This window comes from Dermochelys coriacea, chromosome 11, assembly GCF_009764565.3.
Source record: "Dermochelys coriacea isolate rDerCor1 chromosome 11, rDerCor1.pri.v4, whole genome shotgun sequence".
In the NCBI taxonomy this organism is placed as follows: Eukaryota; Metazoa; Chordata; order Testudines; family Dermochelyidae; genus Dermochelys; species Dermochelys coriacea.
The window spans coordinates 60,378,784-60,401,308 of record NC_050078.2 but is presented as its reverse complement, the minus strand read 5'-3'; the positions used below and the strand labels follow the sequence as shown (position 1 = coordinate 60,401,308).

The 22,525-nt window shown below is 46.0% G+C and overlaps 1 protein-coding gene across 5 annotated transcripts; it reads right to left on the bottom strand.

The window, feature by feature from the left end:
* Positions 1-717: 717 nt before the first annotated feature.
* On the bottom strand, positions 718-20,968 carry LOC119863323 (caspase-10-like). 5 transcript variants are annotated; one of them, XM_038421590.2, is made up of 12 exons: positions 20,767-20,968; positions 16,427-16,471; positions 15,140-15,486; positions 14,278-14,377; positions 13,395-13,530; positions 12,405-12,523; positions 10,081-10,117; positions 9,555-9,611; positions 8,390-8,478; positions 6,622-6,733; positions 4,895-5,396; positions 718-1,506 (listed from the first exon to the last, which is right to left on the bottom strand). In XM_038421590.2, exons 3-12 carry the CDS (start codon positions 15,451-15,453, stop codon positions 1,344-1,346), a joined length of 1,629 nt encoding a protein of 542 aa, XP_038277518.1. In that variant the 5' UTR covers positions 15,454-15,486; positions 16,427-16,471; positions 20,767-20,968; the 3' UTR covers positions 718-1,343. The 5 variants fall into 5 exon arrangements, with proteins under 5 accessions (XP_038277518.1, XP_043361509.1, XP_038277517.1 ...); XM_043505574.1 differs by having other exon boundaries at positions 16,344-16,471; positions 20,767-20,967; XM_038421589.2 differs by lacking the exon at positions 20,767-20,968 and adding an exon at positions 19,716-19,813.
* Between the last annotated feature and the right edge of the window lie 1,557 nt (positions 20,969-22,525).

Genomic DNA, 22,525 nt, shown 5'->3' with positions numbered 1-22,525 from the left:
GCTATACAAAGCTGGCTGCTGCCCTCTAAACCAGAGATGGCTGTATTTTGTTGATGGAGCTAGCTCTGCATGGATATTGTTGGTAAAGCACATACGGATCCTTTTAAATTAAAGAGGCTATAGAAATGTAAGTTAGTGTTTCAATAACTGGCAATCTTGCCAATAATTTCTATTTATGTTGCCATACACCCTGGTCACCACATGAGGACACTAACACTCCTGGACAAGAAACAAGTGAAAAGACATCCAGGTAAGAGATGCACAACTGAAGATTTTACCATACACTGAATTTCACTTCTAATCTCACAGGACAGTCCTGCAAGGTGGATTTTACACAGACTCTAGTCTACTCACATTGGAACAGGGGATATAGTCACCCTGACCCCAAAGACAGGAGTTTTGTTCCAGCCTAGCTCTCACCCATTTCTCATATACCCACATTTGTGGTGGTCTTTATAAATAATGGAGAAATTAATCCTTACAGATCTTTGTGCTTAAAAACAAAGCTAACCAACACCTGTTGTGTCCACAGCAGTCTTAGATGCCCCATCTGACAGATAAATTATAATCAGCGGCTCTTTCATGTTGAACCATAGCCCCCATCCCACCCTCTGATAAGGCAATGAGAAAGCTGGTTTCCTACAGGAGGCAATAATGCAGATTTTGTGCTGCTGGAACTATTTGATTTTGGACAATGAATGCTAAACCAACCACATACCAAATTAACATCCAGTTTTAAGGCAACAGCATGCACTCTGAGATTAATAAATGCTTTACATGAGGAATCTAGTGGCTCCACAAAGTGTGTAAATCATTTAAATTTGAGAGGGAATAGACCAATGTCCACTTGCCACTGTAGGATTAGCTCCCTACACCACATTTGCTGGTGTCTTGTCCATTCTGATTTTGGAGACTGTTCCACATGATAAGAGATCTCATTGACAGGATTCCAAATCATTAATGTACAGAGAAAAGAACCATGGTCTTAAAACAGATCATTAACACCCCTCTGGTTTAGATATGGAAAGTCATCTGCACCTATTGTGTCCACAGTAACCTATGCAGCACCTATTTCACCTGCAGAAACCCAGAACCCAGCTTGCAAAAGTCTATATTTATTCATATTGCCAGCACACCCCACCACCACCAGTCATTTCTGCAAAGACATTGTGACCAGTTGGCCCATTGGTTGTACCGATTGCACTCTCCTTTGGCTCCACGTGTTAGCGATATCAGGAAGACCTCATCCTGAATGGTAATCATTGACCATCCACCTGATTTAATAAGAAGAGTGCTGGCTTATCCAATGCAAGATGGGATCATAAATGAACAGAAAAAAAATCCTATTGCTGCTGTGATGGGGGTGGACTTCTAGGCACTGGGAATATCAGTTTCTTCCTCAAGGTGTAGGCTGGCTGGGGCATCTGTTTCTTTCTTCCCAAGTTGTCTGCACGTTTGCTCACATCTTCATTCACTTCAGTAAGAATTGATAAGATGTCTTCACCTCTACAGCCAGAGAAAAGACAGTATCTCTGATTAATCAGAGTGCTATAATTAACCCTGATTCACAGAAACAATGCCAGTAGTACATATTGGCAACATTGCACTCTTAACATGCAATAGTATTCTACAAACACACTAAACACTTTTCTGAATTCAGTATGAGGCTTCAAGACTACAGAGGCCACAATCCTACTTCCACTGAAATCAACAGTAACTCTCTCATTGACCTCAATGGCAGTAGAATGGTCTCCCATGTACCTTACACAAAGACTCACACACAAACAATACTGGTATGACAGAATGAACTGTCACATGGGGAGAGAAAAAAAGAAAAACTTCACAAGCAAATGACGCCTATTAACCAGTCCTCTCAGTGGCTGCTGGCAGTGTGAGGGATCTGGACTGTATAAACCAGACCCAGTTCATTCCAGAGAGAAGAAGAAGATACAAGACCCACAACAACAGGAGGCAGTGGGAATACTAAGCAGGAAAACAGCTCCAGAAAGGGGCAGAAGAATCACCTTGGGAAAATGACACGTGTGTCACTGTATAGAATACAGGAGACGCTTTATGATATTATGGATACTAATATTGTAAAATTGCAATGAGTCGTGCCAGGTATGCCGTGTAAGGGATCTGTGAAAATGTTATAATTTGCCAAGTATGATCATCTTGCTTATATGTTTGCATCACATTTGTATTATGAGTTATAGATATGAAGAGTATATCTGTATTTCAAACTTGTGTTGTGCATCTGAGTGCACAGATCGGCATAGCCTGCTTGATGGCTCATCCAGGGACATCGGCTGTACAATAAACCCACTGAAAGACCAGGGACTACACCTGATGAGTCAGCAAGCCATGTAGGGGCCTGTCTATGGACAAAGCACTCTACAGCTTTTTCATGTGCTGTGAAGCTTGTGTTTGGTACACAGGAAGTACAAGCCTCATGGCAAAAGAACATAAAAGCAACTGCATCATCTCCATTTTGTCTTCATTCATGCTTCTTACCACTGGAGTAACTTTTCTACAAATGAAGCTCGGGACCCCACCCCTGCACTGAGACCACCCCCCACTCAACCCCCCCTTCAACAAACCTCATCCCACCTGGATTTGGACTACCCTGACTAGTCCCCCATACCCAGATCCCCACCAAGCCAGCACCCGGACCTGCATCTCACCGAGCCAGCACCTGAACCCCTCCTGCTGAGCACTCTACACTCAGACACCCGCACTGAGCCCCAACCACTTTCACCTGGACCCCCCTGCAGAGTACCATTGTGTCTGCACCCCTATTCATCCAGATCCACCCCACACCAAGACCCACCATCAAGCCGCCCACACCCAGATTGCCCCACACAGAACCTTATCACACCACACCTGGATCTCCCCACATTAAGCTCCTCCACACTTGGATCCTACTGGGCTGATCCTTCCTGCCTACAGCTAGTGTGCTTGGCATGGAGGGGCAAGGCCCTAGGGTATTTCTGGGGCAGGCCTGGTCCTTGTGCTGTGTCAGGGTTGGGTGCAGTTTTACCACCGAATCCATATCCTGGGTAGGGGACGAGAAGCCCGCAGGGTGATCTCTCACTTCTGTGCAGTCAGTTGCCTGTGCTCCCCACTGCCATGCTGGAGCCTCCACATTTATTTATTGACAAATAAAATTTGCAAAATTTTAAAATATTGTGTGCACAATTTTTTGGCACAATTTTAAATGTTTGGCACAGAATTCCCTCAGGAGGAATAATAAATCTTTAGTTTTAGACACTAAAGGATTGGCTGGCAGTGTGGTATTTTGGGTAAGAGCCAAACTCCTATTGACCTGGCAACGTGGCTAACCCTTTGGGGTCAGAAGAACATTTTGTATAGATCAACAAAGTTTTGAAATAACTTCTCTCTGTACTGGACCTATGTGGTGATTGGGAGTCTGGAAACTGGAATGCTATAAAGGGGGCTGTGTGATTTCTTTTTCAGCTTCTTGATAACCAGTGTGGAGGATCAGAAGCAGAGTTTGTGACTGGTTGGTGAGTTTAACTTCAGTGTTACCCACCAGTCTTGGAAGTATCTCCTCTCGCTTTTGCAGCCTGCCCTGACCTTGGCTTTTTCAGCCCTAAGTACACTGGGTCACAGTACTGATTTGAGGGAGAATTGGGTACAGGCTGGGGCCTACCTCCCTAGGAAATTCTGGATGTGCCTGAGAAGTAAGAGCTATAGAGAATTGGGACGAAAGATTTTGGGTGTAAATGATAAACTACTAATACACCCCTTTTGCAAGTATTCCTACATTCTCTCTGACATCTTGTCTCTTGTTTGTGCATAAAATTGGGACCAAGAGTCTCTCTCATGCCATATTTTATCCATGGTACATTTTCGCTCTTCTCTTCCTTAGTACGGTCATGAAATAACAAAAGAAAAGTAATGACCTGAATCTGCATTCTTGGGCCAGATTCATCCCTTGTAACTCCATCCAAGTCAGTGAGGTTACACAAGGGATGAAATTTGCCGCCACGCCCCTGCCACGCTCCCCCTCCCCCCCCGGGGGTGCTTGCCACTCTTTACAGCAGGCAAACCTAATCAGAGCTCCTCATGGCTGGACTCATGCACATCATGCACCTTACTACAACAAAGGCTCAAACTGAACACCATGCAGCAGCAAAGAAACACATACAGTAAAGACTGTAGCGTTTTTCATAATTCTACCATAGCATCTAGAAGACACAGTGTAAGTATCTAACAGATGGGACAAAGCCCGAACCCACTCAAAAAGAGAACCTGGACCTGAAGCAGCCTTAGTTTTCAGTTTGGTTTGGTAAAACTAAAACCCAGTCTCCTCAGACCATCCCTAATCCCATGGTGCTGCAAATATTTATGTAAGTTTACAGGGACAAGCTAAACACATTACCAGTTTTAAACTGATACGTGTCCACGTAGGAGTTTGTACAAATTAAAAAAATCTAATGCAAGTTTGTGGGTGGGCAAGCCCTTAGATTTAGGCTGCCTTTGGTGAGCAAAGATTCAGCAGTCACTCCCATTTCTTCACCCACTGGGGTATAGGGGCTTGTTATATGGCAAGTTACTGCACAGGAAGCCAAGGTCAAAAACTGCAGCATACCATCTTGCCATGCAGGTAAGTCCCATGTGGACACTGCTACAGCGCAGTAAAATCCTGGAATAGAGCTTGGCATATTACACTTTCAAGCAGTAGCACACCAATCCGCACTCCAGGACTTCCACTGCAATGTAGCAGTGTCTACATGGGATATTACTGCACAGCAAGCTGGCCTGCTGTAGATTCTCCCCACCACCCCTGGCACGCCACACAGTAACCTACTATGTATACAGCCCTATGTTACCAGTAAATTCTCACCCTCAATCTACACAGAAGTATTACCTTGGTACCAAGAGCTGTAACTTATTGCAGAGGGCTTGAATGTACCAAGTACCATGGTGTATGTGGCGGAAAGATGCATAGCCAACCACTGTGGCCATACCAAGGAGGAAATCAGCTTCTTCTGGAATGCTTTCGGAAGGGGAGACTAGTTGCTGTATGGGAAGCAAGTCAGGATTCTGTGCATCTGATTCAATGTAGACAGCCTGTTGTATCTCTTTGCCTTGACATGCCTGGATAAAAAAGAGTTTGGGTTTTTCAGCCAGCTGTAGGCATTGGCTAGCTGTGAAGTAGGACATGATCTTGCGGATTGGTACTTCTCGTTCGTCTGTCCCATAGACCAATCCTGACTCTCCGTGAGATAGAATACAGCATACAAAGCAGTTCCTGTCTCTGTGATCTTTTGACCGCCATTCCTGCATGATATTTTCTATTTCTACTGATGTCTTATTAGTATAAGTCTTCACATCCAGACCAAGCCATGTAAACACTTGCACCAGCATCTCTGTTATTAAAAAAAAAAAATAAAGAGAAGAAAAGAAAAGCTGGGGAGGATTCTTATATAATCATAATATAAAATCACTATGCAAGCTAATCTGATGAGTAACTGTCTTTACACAAAGCAGCACCTGCAAACAAACAACCACACACACTAGAGTAGATTTGAGGATAAATGAAACCCAAACCCAGCACAATCATGAGGCTCAAACATGCCTGAGTTTTTCAGGCCAGAGTTTCACAAAGCAAGGCCTGAGACCTACAGGCACTTTTGTGCCTGTACACGCAACCAGCACAACTGGATGAGCAAAACTGGGGTTCTTGGTAGACACTGGGGGCACTTTGCAGAATTTCAGATTGGGTTTGCTCCAAGTAGAACCCTGCTCATTCATACTAGAGAATGGAGACCCTGGAATACTACTGAATTTGGTGATTTAGAAAGCAAGTGAACAATCAAAAAGGACAGTCCATCACAAAAAATATGTACATATCAAGAAGAGCTAAAGGCCCTGATTTTGATCTCACTTGCACTAGCATAGATCAGGCATAGATCAACTGTAGTCAATGTGGCTAAACCACTCCAAGACTTGGATGTATAATCATACATGGTTTTTGAGGTAGGAACTGTCATTTTCTTTTTGTCTGTACAGCTTGTAACACAATGGCCCCCAACCTGGATGGCCTCTAAACACTTGCAATATGCACATGGAGTAATACATCAATAGCACATATCTTTGCAACTGAAGAACTCTTTATCTTGGGCTCATCTCTAAGACATAAATCACAACTTGAAGGCATTTTTGAACTGTGAATTAGCTTAATTTACATTATGCCTCTGAAAATAAGAGACAGAACTATTAATAGTTACATACCACAGATGTCACATTTAATACAATAAGGGGTTCAGTGCTTTAAGAAAACTAACATTTCTCTTACCATAGGTCTAGCTATAGTAAGTCCTGGAGAAGTTTTAATTTGAACACCCTTTTGGAATTACACAGACAGTTTGGTTGCACTGAAAAAGATGCCACTGAAAACTCACTCCTGTCTAGTAATCAATCATGTGTTTAGTTTCCCACCCACACTCGTGATACAAGTGGCATTATTTGACTTGCATGAGTGTACACTGCTTATAACTATGTACTTAAAATATGAGCAAACAAAACCTATACAGGCATTAGAAGTACAACCCATGAAGAGGCAGAGCAGAGCCTAAACCAGAAGTGACTTACCAGCATCTTTATCAGATCCTCTCCTCTTCTGAAGAGTCCCAGTAAAGATAAAATTATTAATAATGAGACAATAGCCTCTGTGTGGCCCATCCATTTTATAGGTCATCAGCTTCTGTTGACAGGAAGCAAAAAAGCTCACAGCTTTTATGAAGGAATTTTATTTTTAAGAAGACAATCTATTGCCTTTAGATTCAAGAGTGCAATCCACCTGTGAGGTTACTATTTCTGTATCCCCCTGGGATTTTCAATCCCCTGTACTGCCTAGAGTTTTTGAATGCCCCTTTTGCTGTACTCTCCCCCCAGAAGAAATATATTGTCTTTTGTGATATGTGCATATATTTCCATTTGGCATTAATGGGAGGTACATACCATTAGCAGAAGAAAAGGGAGACCAAACTCCTTTATCATATAACTGCTCTAAAAATGAACCATCTAGTGCTGTTAAGCTTTGTTTAAAAGCCACAGACTTCTATTAAATGAAACTACTTTATTTTACAGCTTATATAATGGAGAGGTATAACAACAGGTAAGATTACCAAGCAAAATTTAGAAGTGGTATTATTGTACCATCTACAATAATTACTAGTCAGGCAAGGACTCGGCCTATAACAGAGTCAGACCAAGATTTTCATAGTGAGCAGTGATTTTGGATGCTCTAATTTTTCAGGCTCCCAATTTGAGAAACCTTGAAGAGGCTGGTTATTTCAGGAAATGCTGAACGTTCACTCTCTAACAACCTCTTTAAGGTGTATCAAATTAGGCACTCAAAAGTTTGAAACAAACATCCAAAATCACTGGTTACTTTTGAAAATTTAGGCCTCAGGAGTGTCATCCTGTATGAGAAGACAGATGTGGAGCCCCAGGCAGACTTCAGTAACTTATAAGCACATTTGACTCTGAGGGGGAAAAGGTTAGCACTTGGGGAAAGGGCTTACCAACAGAATTCTACAGTTGGTAGGGAGTTGGGGATAACTGTCATGAGGGGACAGGAATAGATTATTTCCACAGCTAGTAGGAGGGCTGTCTTGGACCCTTGGCACTGTGAAGCCACAGACACATGGATCCCTAAATTTGTCTCTCGGGGGGGGGGGGGGGGTCAGAGGCAGTTTTTACTCTAGTGCTGGGAAAGAAAACTGACAGAACAGGGGAAAGCGAGGCCACAAGTTTGGCACATGCCTAGGGCTGGCCCTTAGTCTCCAATGTGACTATGGTAAAAACTGGAAAGTCATCTGGATTCCAAATATTGTCTCTTTAAATCTACAACTCATCCACAAGATTGTTAAGAGCTACTAATTATCAGGGGAGTCTTCAAAAACAGCAGGCTTGACTCTACTCCCAGTTACATCAGTTTAACCCTACTGCCTTTATAATGGAGTGACTCCCAATTTAGTGGGAAGAGAATCAGGGTCAGCTCTTTATGCTCCTTTGGTGCCAAACTGCACCATTTCTAGAGCAGTGCAGACATCAGTTGATGTTGCTGATGCACCAACACGAATATTTTGGTAAAAGAAATTCTAGGAACTGAAGTGGTTAAATAAAAACAGCAGCATTAATTTTCCCACCAAAACTTCATTCACATCATAGGGAAGAAGATAAGAGGGGGAATTCTATGCTTGCCCAATGGTACAAGGAGAAAAAGAAAATATATCAGAGTTCTAAGAAGGTATTAAGAACAGTGGAAAACTTAGCACTGTCCTTTTAAGCTGAGAATCAAATCCTCCAAGTTATTGAATAGAGTCAGGAAAGTATTTAGGCGATTGCCTCAAACCTCTGCTTTGCTTTCTGGGTTGCTGATCCTTGCAGGTTGCTCCTGGCTTAGTTCAGAGATGCCTTGAATAACATTTACTGCTTTGTCATCTAGAAAAAAATTATACAAAATGTTTAGGGGGTGAAATCTACTCTCTGTAGATGCACCAAACCTGAGTTCTACTAAAATGCAGCAGTTTTCATGATTATTAAAGTGCTATTACACTAAAAGAAAAAATGTAGTAAAAATTCCATCGTCTTACTCAGCAGTTCTCCTCCTGTGTGTTCCAGGTCATATCTACTCACACACTTCAGTGACACAAATAAAATTTTACTCCTATTAGTATTGCAGAATCAACTCAGCTCTGGAAGAGTGAAGATGATGGATTCTGCCTTATGGATTTTCAACAGAATTTTCCACTAGATTGGGGGTCAACTGTGTTCTAAGTGAGTCCCCAAAGGTGGCTGAAGTTGTGGTGTAGGCATGCCCTTAAATCCAATTACAGAATCTTTTTAGGGAATGATGCGGAAGTAGGGAAGAGCCCAGTTTGACTCATTTCCAGGTTGCATTCAGAGATCTGGCAGTTAGAGGGGAAAACCCTGATTTTTTGTTTTTAAACTTCTTAACAGCAATTTGACCTTCAGTCACTGAGGCAAATATGAAATCTCATGGCGCCATTTCTGCTGAACATCCTACTGTTCTAGGGAAATGCAAATAGCACAGTCACATGCAGTTGCCAAAGTGCTGGGGCTGGCACAAGGGTGTTTGGGTTTTTTTGGTGATATGCAGAAGATAGAAGGGCTGAGAAAGTGGGGATTCTTCCTGGGGAGAGCCTGTATGTGTGGCAGGGAGGGGAGAAGGAGTGGGATTGAAGAGACTGGTGATCTGCCTACGCATAAGCAATTCTCTCATTTCCTCTAAGAGTGCCTGACTGTCTGTCTGGTGCTGTAATCTCAATGATCTTAGAAAGGGAAAGCTGCAAAATAAGCCCTCTCCTTGTTATTCCTCCAACTGGCCTGTCCCTCCAAGCAAGGGCAATAGACCATAGTCACTACTCAAGTGACATTCCAGGAACTCTCCAAATCTGTTTGAACCTGCTCTGAAAATTCATACTCTCTTTACTTTTAGGCAGCCAGCAATAAGAACTACTTAAAATAAAAACACAGAAAAACTTATTAAGACATACCTTGTCTGGCAGCTATGAAATACACACTCCCAGCATGTTCCCGCAGGCTCCCAGAGTCTATAAAAGCAAGGAAGACAGAAATAAAATTGTCTCATGGGCCCATTAAAATAACAATTTGACTTTATCAGTAGTTATACTAACAGTAACAGAGTCCTATCACCTTATCTCATGGTATTTGTGTACAATTAAGGGGGGGGGGGAGACAGCTTTTTGCCTCTAGTCAGACCTTCTTTAAACTTTTTGGAAAGCATGTTAGCTATTTCCCTGTCACAAGTGACAATCCACAGCAGGGGGATTTGCTGATTACCTATGACTCTTCTCTAAATGTGAGCAGGCAACCCTCAAAACCAGCTTGTGCCAACAGGAAAAGAAAAAGCCAACCTAAAGCAAATCAATCAAACTATTTTAAAACTATTGTTGTAAATGGAGACTTGAAAATTTTCTAAAATAAACTAAAACCAGTTAGAAACGTATAAAACTAGAAATATAGACATTAAAAATAAAAACACTTCCCAGAAAGACTTACCATAAATATTAGAATCCAGAGATTTGATAGGGGTCTCCTATATGAAGGAGGAAGAGGGGAATACGTGCATTAAAATCAATGTAATAAAATCAATAAAATAGATTTTAATAGTGATTTTAGCAGAAAAAAAGACTTGATAAGTGTCAGTGCCACATGGCATTTTGGAAAGAGAGAGCAGACAGAGGCAAGACAGAGTCCCCAAGGGCAGCAACATGTTTAGCAGTTGAGTGGCAAGGGCCAGACATTTCAGAGCTGCAGCAAGCCTATCAGAGGTGAGCATCTAGAGGAGATTGCTGCCCGCAGAGTGGGTTTTATTTTCTGGGAAGCTCCATGCGAAAAGCATATATGGTGTCCTTAAATGACACTACACTTCCACTGAACTTATGAGTGGACCTTGCAATCACATAGGGTGCACTGAAGTTAATGGGAAAACTTATTGATGTCAGTGGTGCCAACAGTTTACTCAGGATAAAAATTCCCTATGGTTCAGGAACATGGGAATTACCATATCAGAGCAAAACAATAGTCTGTGTAGTCTGGTATCCTCACTTCAACCATGCGACAATAATAGATGCTTCAGAGGAGGAAGGCTTCCAGTCCCATGATGCACCTAACTGTACACTATCTATGTCTCTAGCAATGGGGAGAAATTTCTTCCTGCCTCAGCTGATGAGCAGTCTATGCCCTGGATAAGAATTGAGAACCCTTGCAATTGTATCCTAGCACATACCATTCTCACTTGTGTAAATGTTAAACTCTTTTGAATCTTAGTAAGCTATTTGCTTCAATAACATGCTGTAGCAAGTTCCTCAGGTTTATTCTATAGTGTATACTTTTTTTTTTAGCATTTTTAAATGTTACCTTTTTATCTCCCTGAGATTGCCTTCACATTGTTATATTATGAAAGAGGGAAACAGGAACATAAAATGGCCTCATGCAAACTATGCTTTAAAAACAAAAATGATTGTGCTAGTTTTTCCATTGTGAAAGATGCCAGACTGAAAGCCATGGAAATTGAAGCCCTCTATTTATACATAAACCAGGTACATTACTCACAGCAGCAACACAAACTTCCATGATTGCCCAGTGTACCTCAGCTCTTGTCTAGAGGGAGCATGCTTCTGTGAGGATAATTAAGTCTCCATAACCACTTAGTCTTTGACCTCATTCCCAATCCCCTGAGCTATCCAGTTCTTCTTTCTTTAAAAGACATCTCTTTTGACACTTCTCCCTTCTTAACACTAAATATATTCAAGAGGAATAATGCATAACTGGCTTTTAGGATGCTCTGACCCTAATTATTAAGGCTAAGATTTTGTCATGGTAATTTTTAGTAAAAGTCACGGACAGGTCAAGAGCAATTTTTTTAACAGAGCCAGTGACCTGTCCATGACTTTACTAAAAATAACCGGGGTCAGGGCTAAGTAGGAGGGGAGGAATGGAATCTGAAGAGGTGGGACCAACAGGCTGAGCCCCCAGCCTCCACAGGGGAGGGCACAGCCACAGAGGCAACCATCCCCCACTCCAGAGCCGCAGCCCCCACCAAGCCCTGGCCGCATCCTTGGGAAGCCACAGGGGAACACATGCCCCACCATTGCAGCAGCTGGGCAGGGGCGCATGGTCCCAGCTGCAACCCCTGGCAGAAGCCACAGGGCTAGGGCACACAACTCCAGCTGCAGCATAGTCCCCACTGCAGCCCTCGGCAAAAGCCACGGGGCTGCGACACAGGGGCGGGGGGGAAGAGGGGTGCAGCCGCAGGGGGCGTGCAGCCTCCATTCCAAAGCTGGCCGCAGTTGTGGGACAGGGGTGCACAGACACGGCTACAGCCCCTGCCAAGCCCCAGCCGGGAGGAGAAGCATGGCTCTGGGACTCCACAAGGGAGGCGCATGGCCCCCAATGCAGCCCCTGGCGGATGCCGCGGGGGTGGAATGCAGTGGGGGGTGCAGCCACAGGGAGCGCACAGCTCCCACTCTGGAGCTGGCCACAGCTCCTGGACAGGGGCTAACAGCACAGCTGCAGCACCCTCCCGCCTGCAGGGTGCTGGTTCCAGCTATCCAGCCCCAGTTGCAGGGCAGGGACACAATGTCCTGCCTCCAGTCTTGGCTTCAGCTGCTGACAGCTGAAGCAGAAGTAGTCACGGAAGTCCGTGACTGCCATGACCTCTGTGACTAAATCGTAGCCTTACTAATTATTTGATGTCCTTGGTAGCCATATTTATAGCAGACTCTGCTTCCTTCCCCAGATCAGAAGGCATGATTTAGCTAGACTTCAGTCAATGATAATACAGAAGCAAGAGTGAAGAAAATAGGCTCACTGCAGCATACCTGTGAGGAAGTCAATAGCCTGACATCACCTCCAGAATGAAACAGTCCTTCAGGGATGTGCTGGGGAAATGATGCAGCTTCTTTGACTGGCAGATTGCTTTCCTGCTGAGCTAGAGAAACTAACAGAGGGAGAGGCATAATAAACAACTCTGTGAAAACAAGAGAAACAGCTAAGCACAAACTAATCTCCTTAATAAAGGAAATGTGGAGAGGCACCTAGCAAGAGATGTTTAAAACAAATGTACAGAAATTCCACCAAGGGGATAGGAAGCCTGTATGGTGAAGTCAGTGGGGGAACATGACTGTCCAGCTTCTCCCAGAACTGGTTCTAGATAACTGTCTAAATGAAACACTGTGCCCTTTCAGCATGCAAATGTCTAACCTACAGATCTTAAATGAAATAAGCTTAATAACTATGGCGCAGACTCTACTGGAGAGTGAGTCACACATCTTATAACATACATGCATGCACACACACTCATTTAGCCTGCCACCTATCAACAAATCCCTCCCTCCTGTGCAGGTCAATATTTAGCACTTCTAGAGAGCTGTTCATCCACACACAATAAAGCTCTATCCAAAGGTGGGTCAGTCTTGTTGCCTCCATTTCACAGATGTGAAAACTGAGGCACAGAGAGGTCAAGTGTCTTTCTCACAGTCCTAGAGCAGGGTCAGTAGCAGAGTCAGGGACAGAAGAAAGGTTTCCAGTTCCCAGTCCCATGCCCCATCCACTGGACCGCTTTGCCTGGCCACAGCCATATTGGAGTACTACATATATTCTTACAGTACTGCTGCTAGCAGGTAGCAAATACTAAAGGCAGCAAAGCAGAGCTCATATGCAAAGGCCACAAGTGCCCCAGTTTTAGTCTCAGGTGTAGCAATGCATGTGGAGGACACACACAGCAGCTCCAGTTACCAGACACAGCAACTAGTTCAATCTTTTCTAGTAAACCTGCTGGGACACACAGCAGCCCATTCAGAATTACTCACCTCTTTCCATTTTATATTTATTTATTGTTTTCAGGAGATCAGGTGAAATTTCCATACAGATTTTCTCCAGTATTTGCAAGTTGTTTTCTGCTAGATGGTCTTGTTTTTCCAGAAAGGTCAGCAGCTCTAGACTGGACTGCAAGGAGAGAGACAGTCAAGTACACTTAACCTGCTCCTTAAATCTCAATACGATCTACAAAAGCCTGCCCTGCCTTTAAAAAAAACAACAGACACTGATTCTCCTGGAGTACATACTGCTGAAATACAAAACACCTCACAATCCTTACACTTCCCACTTGATACTTATTCTTATCCATTTTGCTTCTTACTACCAAGGAGATGTCTCCATAGTACATTTCATAGTGCTGGGGAGCAAATCATGTTGTAACATGGTAGCTCACTGACAGCTTCATAATCTGGTTTGATCCTGATTGTATGTATAGCCAATACCACGCTGTATCAGTGAACTACATTATAGTCTGTATCACAATCAAGTAACTAGTTAATGTCATGTGTCTTGGTCCCATATACACAGACCAGAGCCAACTATGCTATAACACAGCTGGGGGGATTAGCTTGGTATTGTATTTCCTAGTGAGCTCTAGGAATCAAAAGGCCTCAGAATCCATCATACAGCAAATACAAGAGAGCCAGTGCAACATAACAGTCCATAATGTAAATGAGAACCAGGGCCTACACTTCCTAGCCCCATTCAGCCACCACCTTCCCTCTGGTAGAAATATACCATTGCCCAAATATCTGCTCCCCCAATCACATGCTGACACAATAAGCTGATGCCATATGCTGCCAAAACCCTCTCTCCACTCTTTCTCCTAGTCTCATTAATAGAGCCTCTAGCATTCTTGGCCCTCTCCCCACATACCATATTTGTCAGTTTCTTTGGGAGCTGGTCCCTCAAGAGGAACCTGGCTCTTCTTAAATCCTCACTGGTGATGTCTTCTGACAGTTCATACAGCATCTGCCTATGTGACACACATCCAGTTAGGTGAACTAAATACCATTATATACATACTGTAAATCCTACATTGGCACCCCATAGCCCCCCAAAGCAATGCTCAGATAATGGTAACATGCCCACTATTGGAAGCTCTGCTATGCTCCTCCAATGCTGCCACCTACTTCACCTGTAGCACACCTGGTGATCTCCACTTAGCTTGCTCAGCAAAGGTCAACATGCTGCAGGCAGACTGCAGGCAATGCTGGAGAGCTAGAGCTGGCGTAGTAAAGCATGAAGAGCACGAGCAGCAGCAAAGACTTATGGCAGGAACTTACCAGTGATATAAGCAAATTAATACGGAAGAGCTGAGGGAATTTAGGTTGTCGTAGGAGGAAGAGGATATAAAAATTGCCAATCCAACCCAATTCTCAGAGAGAGAGAGGGACAGAGCAAAGGAGCAAGAGCCAGAGAGATGGTAGTGGAAACCTATGAGAAAGGAATGACAGTCTATGGCACACTGTCTCACTCCTCTCTTCTGGCACGCCATAAGGACAGAAGAGGACCCAGGCCTTTCTAATGTGTTGTTGGCCCAAGAATGCTCTGAGCTTTGCAGCCTCATCCCAAGAAAAATTATTAAAAGTCACTGATTAGTCTGAACATATGCATACTGTAAAACTTAATCACCAAACTTCACTTCATAACTTTCAAATATCACACAGCAAGTAACAGATCAACATTCTTTCACGGCAGAAAATGTTTGGAGACACCCACTTCCCAGAAAGCTCACCTGTACCGAGATACCTTCCCTTTCCAGGGTAGATTTTCTTGCACTGTTTCCTTAGTGTAGCCAAGTTTATGGAGCAGGAAGTGACACCTAATCCTGTACAAAAGCTCAGCTACTATGAAAGCATCTTCCTTATTCAGAAAATCCTTAGCCATGAGGAGCTGGAAAATGTCCTGAGCTGATTCTACTGCTTCCAGCTTTTTGAAGGAGAGCAAGTCACTACAGAGAAATTTCAGGGCCTCCACTTCTTCAGTTCCCAGGTTTTCATCAATGACTAGAAGCTGCTGGCGAAACTTTATGCTCATGTCATCACCCATGCTGGAGGCTCTTTAGGAGATACACTTCACAACCTGAGAATGGAAAGGCAAAGAAGAGTCCAATGTAATGAATCAAATGGCATTGATGCTAGAGAAGACCTGAACTTTAGCTTCTAATAGGCACTAAGCAGCATCCTTGATACTGTTGGCCAGATATGTCTTCCAAACCATCAGAAGCCTAATACTCAGTGGACGACCTAACTCCTTCCTGCATGCACCACACTGCAGCAGTTTGGCAAGATCTGCTCCTTCCTCTTCTTGTGATCAGCAGAGAGAAGAGTCCCCCGCTGATCACTCTCTCTCACTTCTGAAGTGTGGCTCCAGTGTCTTTATAGTGGGTGAGGGTAGAAAGAGAACAAGGTGCTGCTTTTGGTCCCTGCAACTTGACTACATCTTTCCATGGGTGGGAGAGGACAAGAAAGAGAAACTTCCTCTTGCCCTTGAGTTTGCATCATGGGAGCTCTGCCACTACTTCCCATGACCAGGAGGAGGAGGAGATGCTCTTCCCCAAGGCTGGCACTAGAGTAGGGTGAGCAAGGATGGGCACCAAACTGGGATGCCGTGTGGCTTTTTGGGGGGAGGGGGCTCAGCCACTGCAGGTAAGGGGGACACTGAAATAGTTTTCTGCCCAGATGCCAGAATGGCTGGTGCTCTCCTTGCCCTTAGGCTGAAACACACCAGCAGCGGCATTATCACCTGGAAGCCCAAGTTCTCAGCACTATGGCAGCTGTAGAGTGCACATCCCCTACAGCTTCACCACTTTGCAGCTAGTTTGCTGTTCTGTACCAAATGTGAAAGCAAAGAGTCTCCTTCCTACTCTCAAACCTCCCTTATGAAAAAGTCCTATGGAAATTAACAGGGTTCTAGAGGAATTAATACAATTCTACTACATTTAATGGAGAATAATATGCTTTCTGCTTCACTGCCAGCTCCCTTTCCTGGACATGTTGGGGTTCCTCAGTAGACCACTCACTTTAATTTGGCAGCAGGTCGTCTTTAGGCCTTTCACCACAGTTCTCTTCATACAAAGACAAAAGGAAAAGTGGGAGATGATCAATGAACACTAAAAGCTTGGGAGGCAGTCAGCAGGTAAAGGGGTAAGTGCATGTTTCGGGGAGAAATCGTCTAACCACTAAACAACACTTCCCAGAGCCAGGAATAGAAACAAAGTTCAGACTACCCACTCCCTCCCACCTCTATCTACATACATGTACCAAAATTTTGCTTACATCCTTTTCCTCTTCATACAGACTAACTCCCCCAATCTTCTGTCCCACATATTGCAGCACCATCTTCACTTATAAACAAGATGGCTGTGAGAAAGCATAGATCTAAGGCCTTTCTACACACAGAAGTTTACCTAAGGTCTTGTTTTTAAACTAAGGACAGCAGGAGGGCCAGCACCGCAAGCATGATCCTATCAGAGACCCTAGGCAAATACCCAGGCCAGCAAGCCCCTCCTGCCACTGGCACTGTCTGTTCTGGCTACATTACTATTTTTACTGCACTAGATGGATGAGAGCTAAAGCAGGTACATCTCCTCTAACTAGGAATCACACCCCCAGCTCCAAGTGCAGACCCATCAGTTAAAAGGGGCAAATTTGTGCATCGACCTGCCCTCAGTCATCACTTCTCTACCACTTAGTCAAATCCCAATAGAACCACATGATACAAACTCAGTACAAATTCACACTAGAACACACATGGCTGTTCAATATCAATTCAATATCTTCACTGCTTGATTCCTGACACCATCAGTTACAGATCCCAGCCTCTCCTGTGTTTTGCGGCTTAGCTATTCTATCTCCCCCACCATTCCAGCCAGCGTTCTCACAGCTGGCACTGTTGCTGAATTGGGCTAAGCTAAAAATGAACAGTTGCTAAATATAAAACTTAAATTGGTACAAAAATATTATTAGTTTTTAAATGGTTTAATCTAAAATTTTTAAACATTAATGAAATTAAAATTTTTGTGTGTGTATTTTTTTCTATCTTGGAGGGATTAAGGGGGCAAAAAGCGAGACAAGTGTGGAGAGAAACCAGTCCGCCCAGAGCAGCTAGCGGATACTACAGAAAGACATAGGGAGGGGGGTGGGAAGAAGGGATGGACAGCCACTCTCTAAAATCAAAATACAACCAACAAAACCCTGCTTCCTAGTTTCATACCTCAACTGCCACCACCTATCTTACCCTAAGAGGGAGGCACAAGTAAAGCTAAGACTCATGTACTATGTCCCCTCTTTCTGGAGGGGCAGGATGGGTGATTCATAACCAGTCCTAAAAAGAAAAGGAGTACTTGTGGCACCTTAGAGACTAACGCATTTATTGGAGCAGAAGCTTTCGTGAGCTACAGCTCACTTCATCAGATGCATGTAGTGGAAAATACAGTGGGGATATTTTTATATACACAGAGAACATGAAACAATGGGTGTTACAATACACACTATAACAAGAGTGATCAGTTAAGGTGAGCTATTACCGGGGGGGGGGGGGAGGGGGGAAGAAGAACCTTTTATAGTGATAATCAAGGTGGGCCATTTCCAGCAGTTGACAAGAACGTGTGAGGAACAGTGTGTGGGGGGGAAATAAACATGGGGAAATAGTTTTACTTTGTGTAATGACACATCCACTCCCAGTCTTTATTCAAATTAATTCCAATTCAGCAGTGTCTCATTGGAGTCTGTTTTTGAAGTTTTTTTGTTGAAGAATAGCCACTTTTAGGTCTGTAATCAAGTGACCAAAGAGATTGAAGTGTTCTCCGACTGGTTTTTGAATGTTATAATTCTTGAAGTCTGATTTGTGTCCATTCATTCTTTTACATAGAGACTGTCCAGTTTGGCCAATGTACATGGCAGAGGGGCATTGCTGGCACATGATGGCATATATCACATTGGTAGATGTGCAGGTGAATGAGCCTCTGATAGTGTGGCTGATGTGATTAGGCCCTATGATGGTGTCCCCTGAATAGATACGTGGACACAGTTAGCAACTGGCTTTGTTGCAAGGATAGGTTCCTGGGTTAGCTCACCTTAAGTGATCACTCTGGTTACAGTGTGTATGGTAACACCCATTGTTTCATGTTCTCTGTGTATATAAATCTCCCCACTGTATTTTCCACTGAATGCATCCGATGAAGTGAGCTGTAGCTCATGAAAGCTTATGCTCAAAAATAAATGTGTTAGTCTCTAAGGTGCCACAAGTACTCCTCTTCCTTTGCCGATACAGACTAACACAGCTGCTACTCTATAACCAGTCCTAGTAACATATTCGCGTGCCCACCCTTGAGAAACAGCCTACTTCGCACCAAACCGCCACTCAGACGCTCCTTTTACATTTCTAGATCAGGAAAACTATGGGAAGCAGGTGGCGCCACAGGGTCTGGGGGGACGCTGAGAGGATGGGGCAGGCGGTGGGGGCAGGGGGCTGAGTGGATGCTGCAGGATGGGGCAGGCAGGGGGGTGGGGGCTGGGTGTCTGGGGCAAGGGGGCAGGGCTGGCGGAGGGGGCTGGGGGTGCCACGAGACGGGGCTGGCGGGGAGGGTGGGGGCTGGGTGTCCGGGGGGGGGGGCCGCGGGACGGGGCCGGCGGGGAGGGTGGGGGGGGGGTGTCCGGGGGGGGGGCCGCGGGACGGGGCCGGCGGGGAGGGTGGGGGCTGGGTGTCCGGGGGGGGGCCGCGGGACGGGGCCGGCGGGGAGGGTGGGGGCTGGGTGTCCGGGGGAGGGCCGCGGGGGGGGGAGGGTGGGGGCTGGGTGTCCGGGGGAGGGCCGCGGGGGGGGGGGAGGGTGGGGGCTGGGTGTCCGGGGGGGGGGGGGCCGCGGGACGGGCCGGCGGGGGGGTGGCTGGGTGTCCGGGGGGGCCGCGGACGGGGCCGGGGGGGGTGGGGGGGGGTGTCCGGGGGGGGGGGGCCGCGGGACGGGGGGCCGGGGAGGGGGGGGGCCGGGGGCGGGGGGGGGGGGGGGCGGGGGCCGGGGGGGGGGCCGGGGCCGGGGGGGGGGGGGGGGGGGGAGGTGGGGCTGGGGTGGGGGGGGGGGGCCGCGGGGGGGGGGGGGGTGGGCTGGGGTGTCCGGGGGGGGGCGCGGGACGGGCCGGCGGGGAGGGGGGGCTGGGTGTCGGGGGGGGGCGGGGGGGGGCGGCGGGCCGGGGGGGGGGGGCCGCGGGCCGCGGGACGGCGGGAGGGTGGGGGCGGGTGTCCGGGGGGGGGGGCCTGTGTCGGTGGAGAAGGGCAGTGGGGGCTTGCGGGAGGCAGGGCCCCCCCCGGCTCACCACTCCACGGCGCGCATCCCTGTCGGAGCGGTGCCTGCGGCCTCCCCGAGGAGGGGCGCGGGCGCGGGCGCGGGGAGAGGAAGGGGCGGCCGGGCCTCACCCCCGCCCCCCGCAGACACGGGACCAATCGGCACCTCCCCCGACGGCCGCGCCCACCCCATCCCCTGCCGGCTTCGGGCCCGCGTGCGCATGCGCGGGGGGGAGCCCCACCCGGAGCAGGGGCGGGGCGGCCGCCCGTCGTGCCCGCCCGGCCTGCGGCCTTTACCGCACCCCCCGCTCCGGGGCGCTCGCTCCGCCTCCGCCGGGCAGGGAAAGAGGGGAGGATTGAGCTCACGGCCCTGGCTGCAGCAGGCCAATGCTCAGACCCCTGAGCCGTCCCTCCCCCGTGCACGGGGGTTTTGCTGCGGCGGCTTTTGAGCTGCGTTGAGACGAAGCTGGGGGACGATGACCCAGCTGCTCTGGACTTGGAGGCTGCAAGGCTGTGGCAGGAGTGGTGGCCACAGTGCCACAAAATACAGTTGTCTTGTCCCCACAGCATGGTGGATTTTCAGCGAAGTCAGGACCCCATATTGTGCGTCTGATAACGGGCTGGAGGAGGGAACTACAACTGGCCCCTAGTGCCTGTAACAGGCCAGACTCTCTTCCAGGGATTTTTTCCTCTTTCCCATTTCTCGCACCTCTGGGGACTTGCTTCCATTTCCTTTACAACTTTCCTTTCTTACAAGTTCCCAAGCACCCACCTCTCAAAATAATTTCTATGCATTCAAAACATCCCTGTCCTGTTTGGCGAGACAGCAGCTGTAAAATGCCCTGTCATGGTGACCATCCCAGTTTCGCTTTTCCCTTTCCAAGACTTGAGGGTATTTGGGTGAGAGGAGGGGAGTGCTTAACAGGTCTGATCTACTGTCATGTAATAACTTGAAAAACCTTTTTTTCCCCCATGATAAACCCTCTTACTAACAAAGTACGTCAGCAGTAGCATTTTTTATACAGAACTGGCACAGAGTTAAAGAATCGAGGAAAGTCTGACAAAGAAAAGAGAAAAACATACCTTCAGTATTCCAGAGTCCACAGGAAGTTAATACGCTTGACCCAGATCTAAGCACAACAATGTCTCTACTGCAGAAAATTCTCAATATAGCCTGTTCACAACCTGCAGCAAGAAAATTGAACAGACAAACTTTCACAGGAAGGGAGAGCATGCCCTGAAAAGCCTTGCCCTTCAGCAAGTTGGTACATATCAGTCCCTCCCCTTTTCTGATCCACCAAATACAGCAATACAAATGGCTGCAACAACATCAGAATCAAAAGGTATCAGCACATGTATCCATAAACAGAAAGAAAAACAGCCATCTATCAGACCAAGCTAAGGCGAAACCTCAAAGTTAACTTGAACATCAGTTTTAAAAGAAAGTTACGAGTAATTTCTGATGCTATATCTGCTCTGAGCTCCCCTTTCAATGGTTTAATGATCACATTTTCCCTTTTCTTTTCATTTTCACCCCGTTTTGTTGGTGCATGAAAAACATAAATTACAGGAGAAACTGAGTAACGCAGAGTATGCAGAGGAAATAGTGCCCCGCCTATATATTAAGTGCTGCCAAGTGCACAAAATGAACACAATGGAAAAAGAAACTTTTACTGACAGCCAATTTAAGATTTTATTTGTCATAATAGCTGGTTTAAAAAACAAATTCAGACAGAAGATCCTTTGAGCCTGGCTGCAGAGCTAGGAATCGAAACTTGAATGCAGACTCCATGCACATGTTCCCAATCTGAGGTTAGCATAGGGCCATTGTGCTGTAAACCAGTGAGTAGTTTCCAACAGGGCTCCCTTAAAACTTTCTGTTGTACTCAGCAATACTGGCAGGGATTTCCCTATACCTCCTACCCCAGATTTTCCTACATCCCCCTGCCCCCAGTGATCAACTAGTTACCCAGTGTTGCCAATTTAGTTGGTTACAAATTTGAATGGAAATTGAAACATTAATATACACTTCAAAAGCATATACAGTATATGATAAAATACTTGTACCTGAAAAAACATAATAGGTTTGAAAAATATAAACAAAGACTAGCTTCCTCATACAGCTGTTGTTTTTTATGACAATGTTGGCCCATTCATTTCAGCAATGTTGGCCAACTTTATCATTTCAAATTATAATTTGTAAGCAAGGTCTGAATGAGCTCTCCCCTGACAGCTAGTGGGGGTGGGGAGAAAAAGCTTCAGGGCCAGACTGTATTTACATGAACACACCTACTCTGCCAAGGTATCCATCAGACAGAGCTATTTTGCCCAAGTGATCAATGAGCCCTGGCACCTCTAGGCTTGGCAGTTCATAGCCCCAGGACCTCTGGGCTTGCCACATCAGCGATGAATATAAAACTTACTTGAGCCCCGGCACTTCCTTCTTTACAAATTAAGCACAGGTCAACCTCAATTGAACTGCACTCACTAAGCAGGGGGGTGGGATGCCAGATCCTAGTGAAGAGAGGGTGGAGATAGGGGTTTTGCTTGGTGGTGTGGACTCTGCCTAAAAGTCATAGGCACTATTTGATCTGCCCCCATCCTGTTTGAAGGTAGCGTTGATTAGGCTCCATAGAGAGTCTTTTGTTTTTTTAAAGTGTCCACTGGAGCTGAAATCACTGATAATCAGGTCTAAATGCTTAAACCTGCTGTGGGACAGTGTTTCTGTGGAAGAGATTACCCCCAGTCTGCACTTGCTGTGAGGTTCCCACACTGAGAGCCAGGTGGAACCTCAAGAAACCGAATTGCAGAGGTCACAGTGACAAGTGGTAGCAGAGTTGAC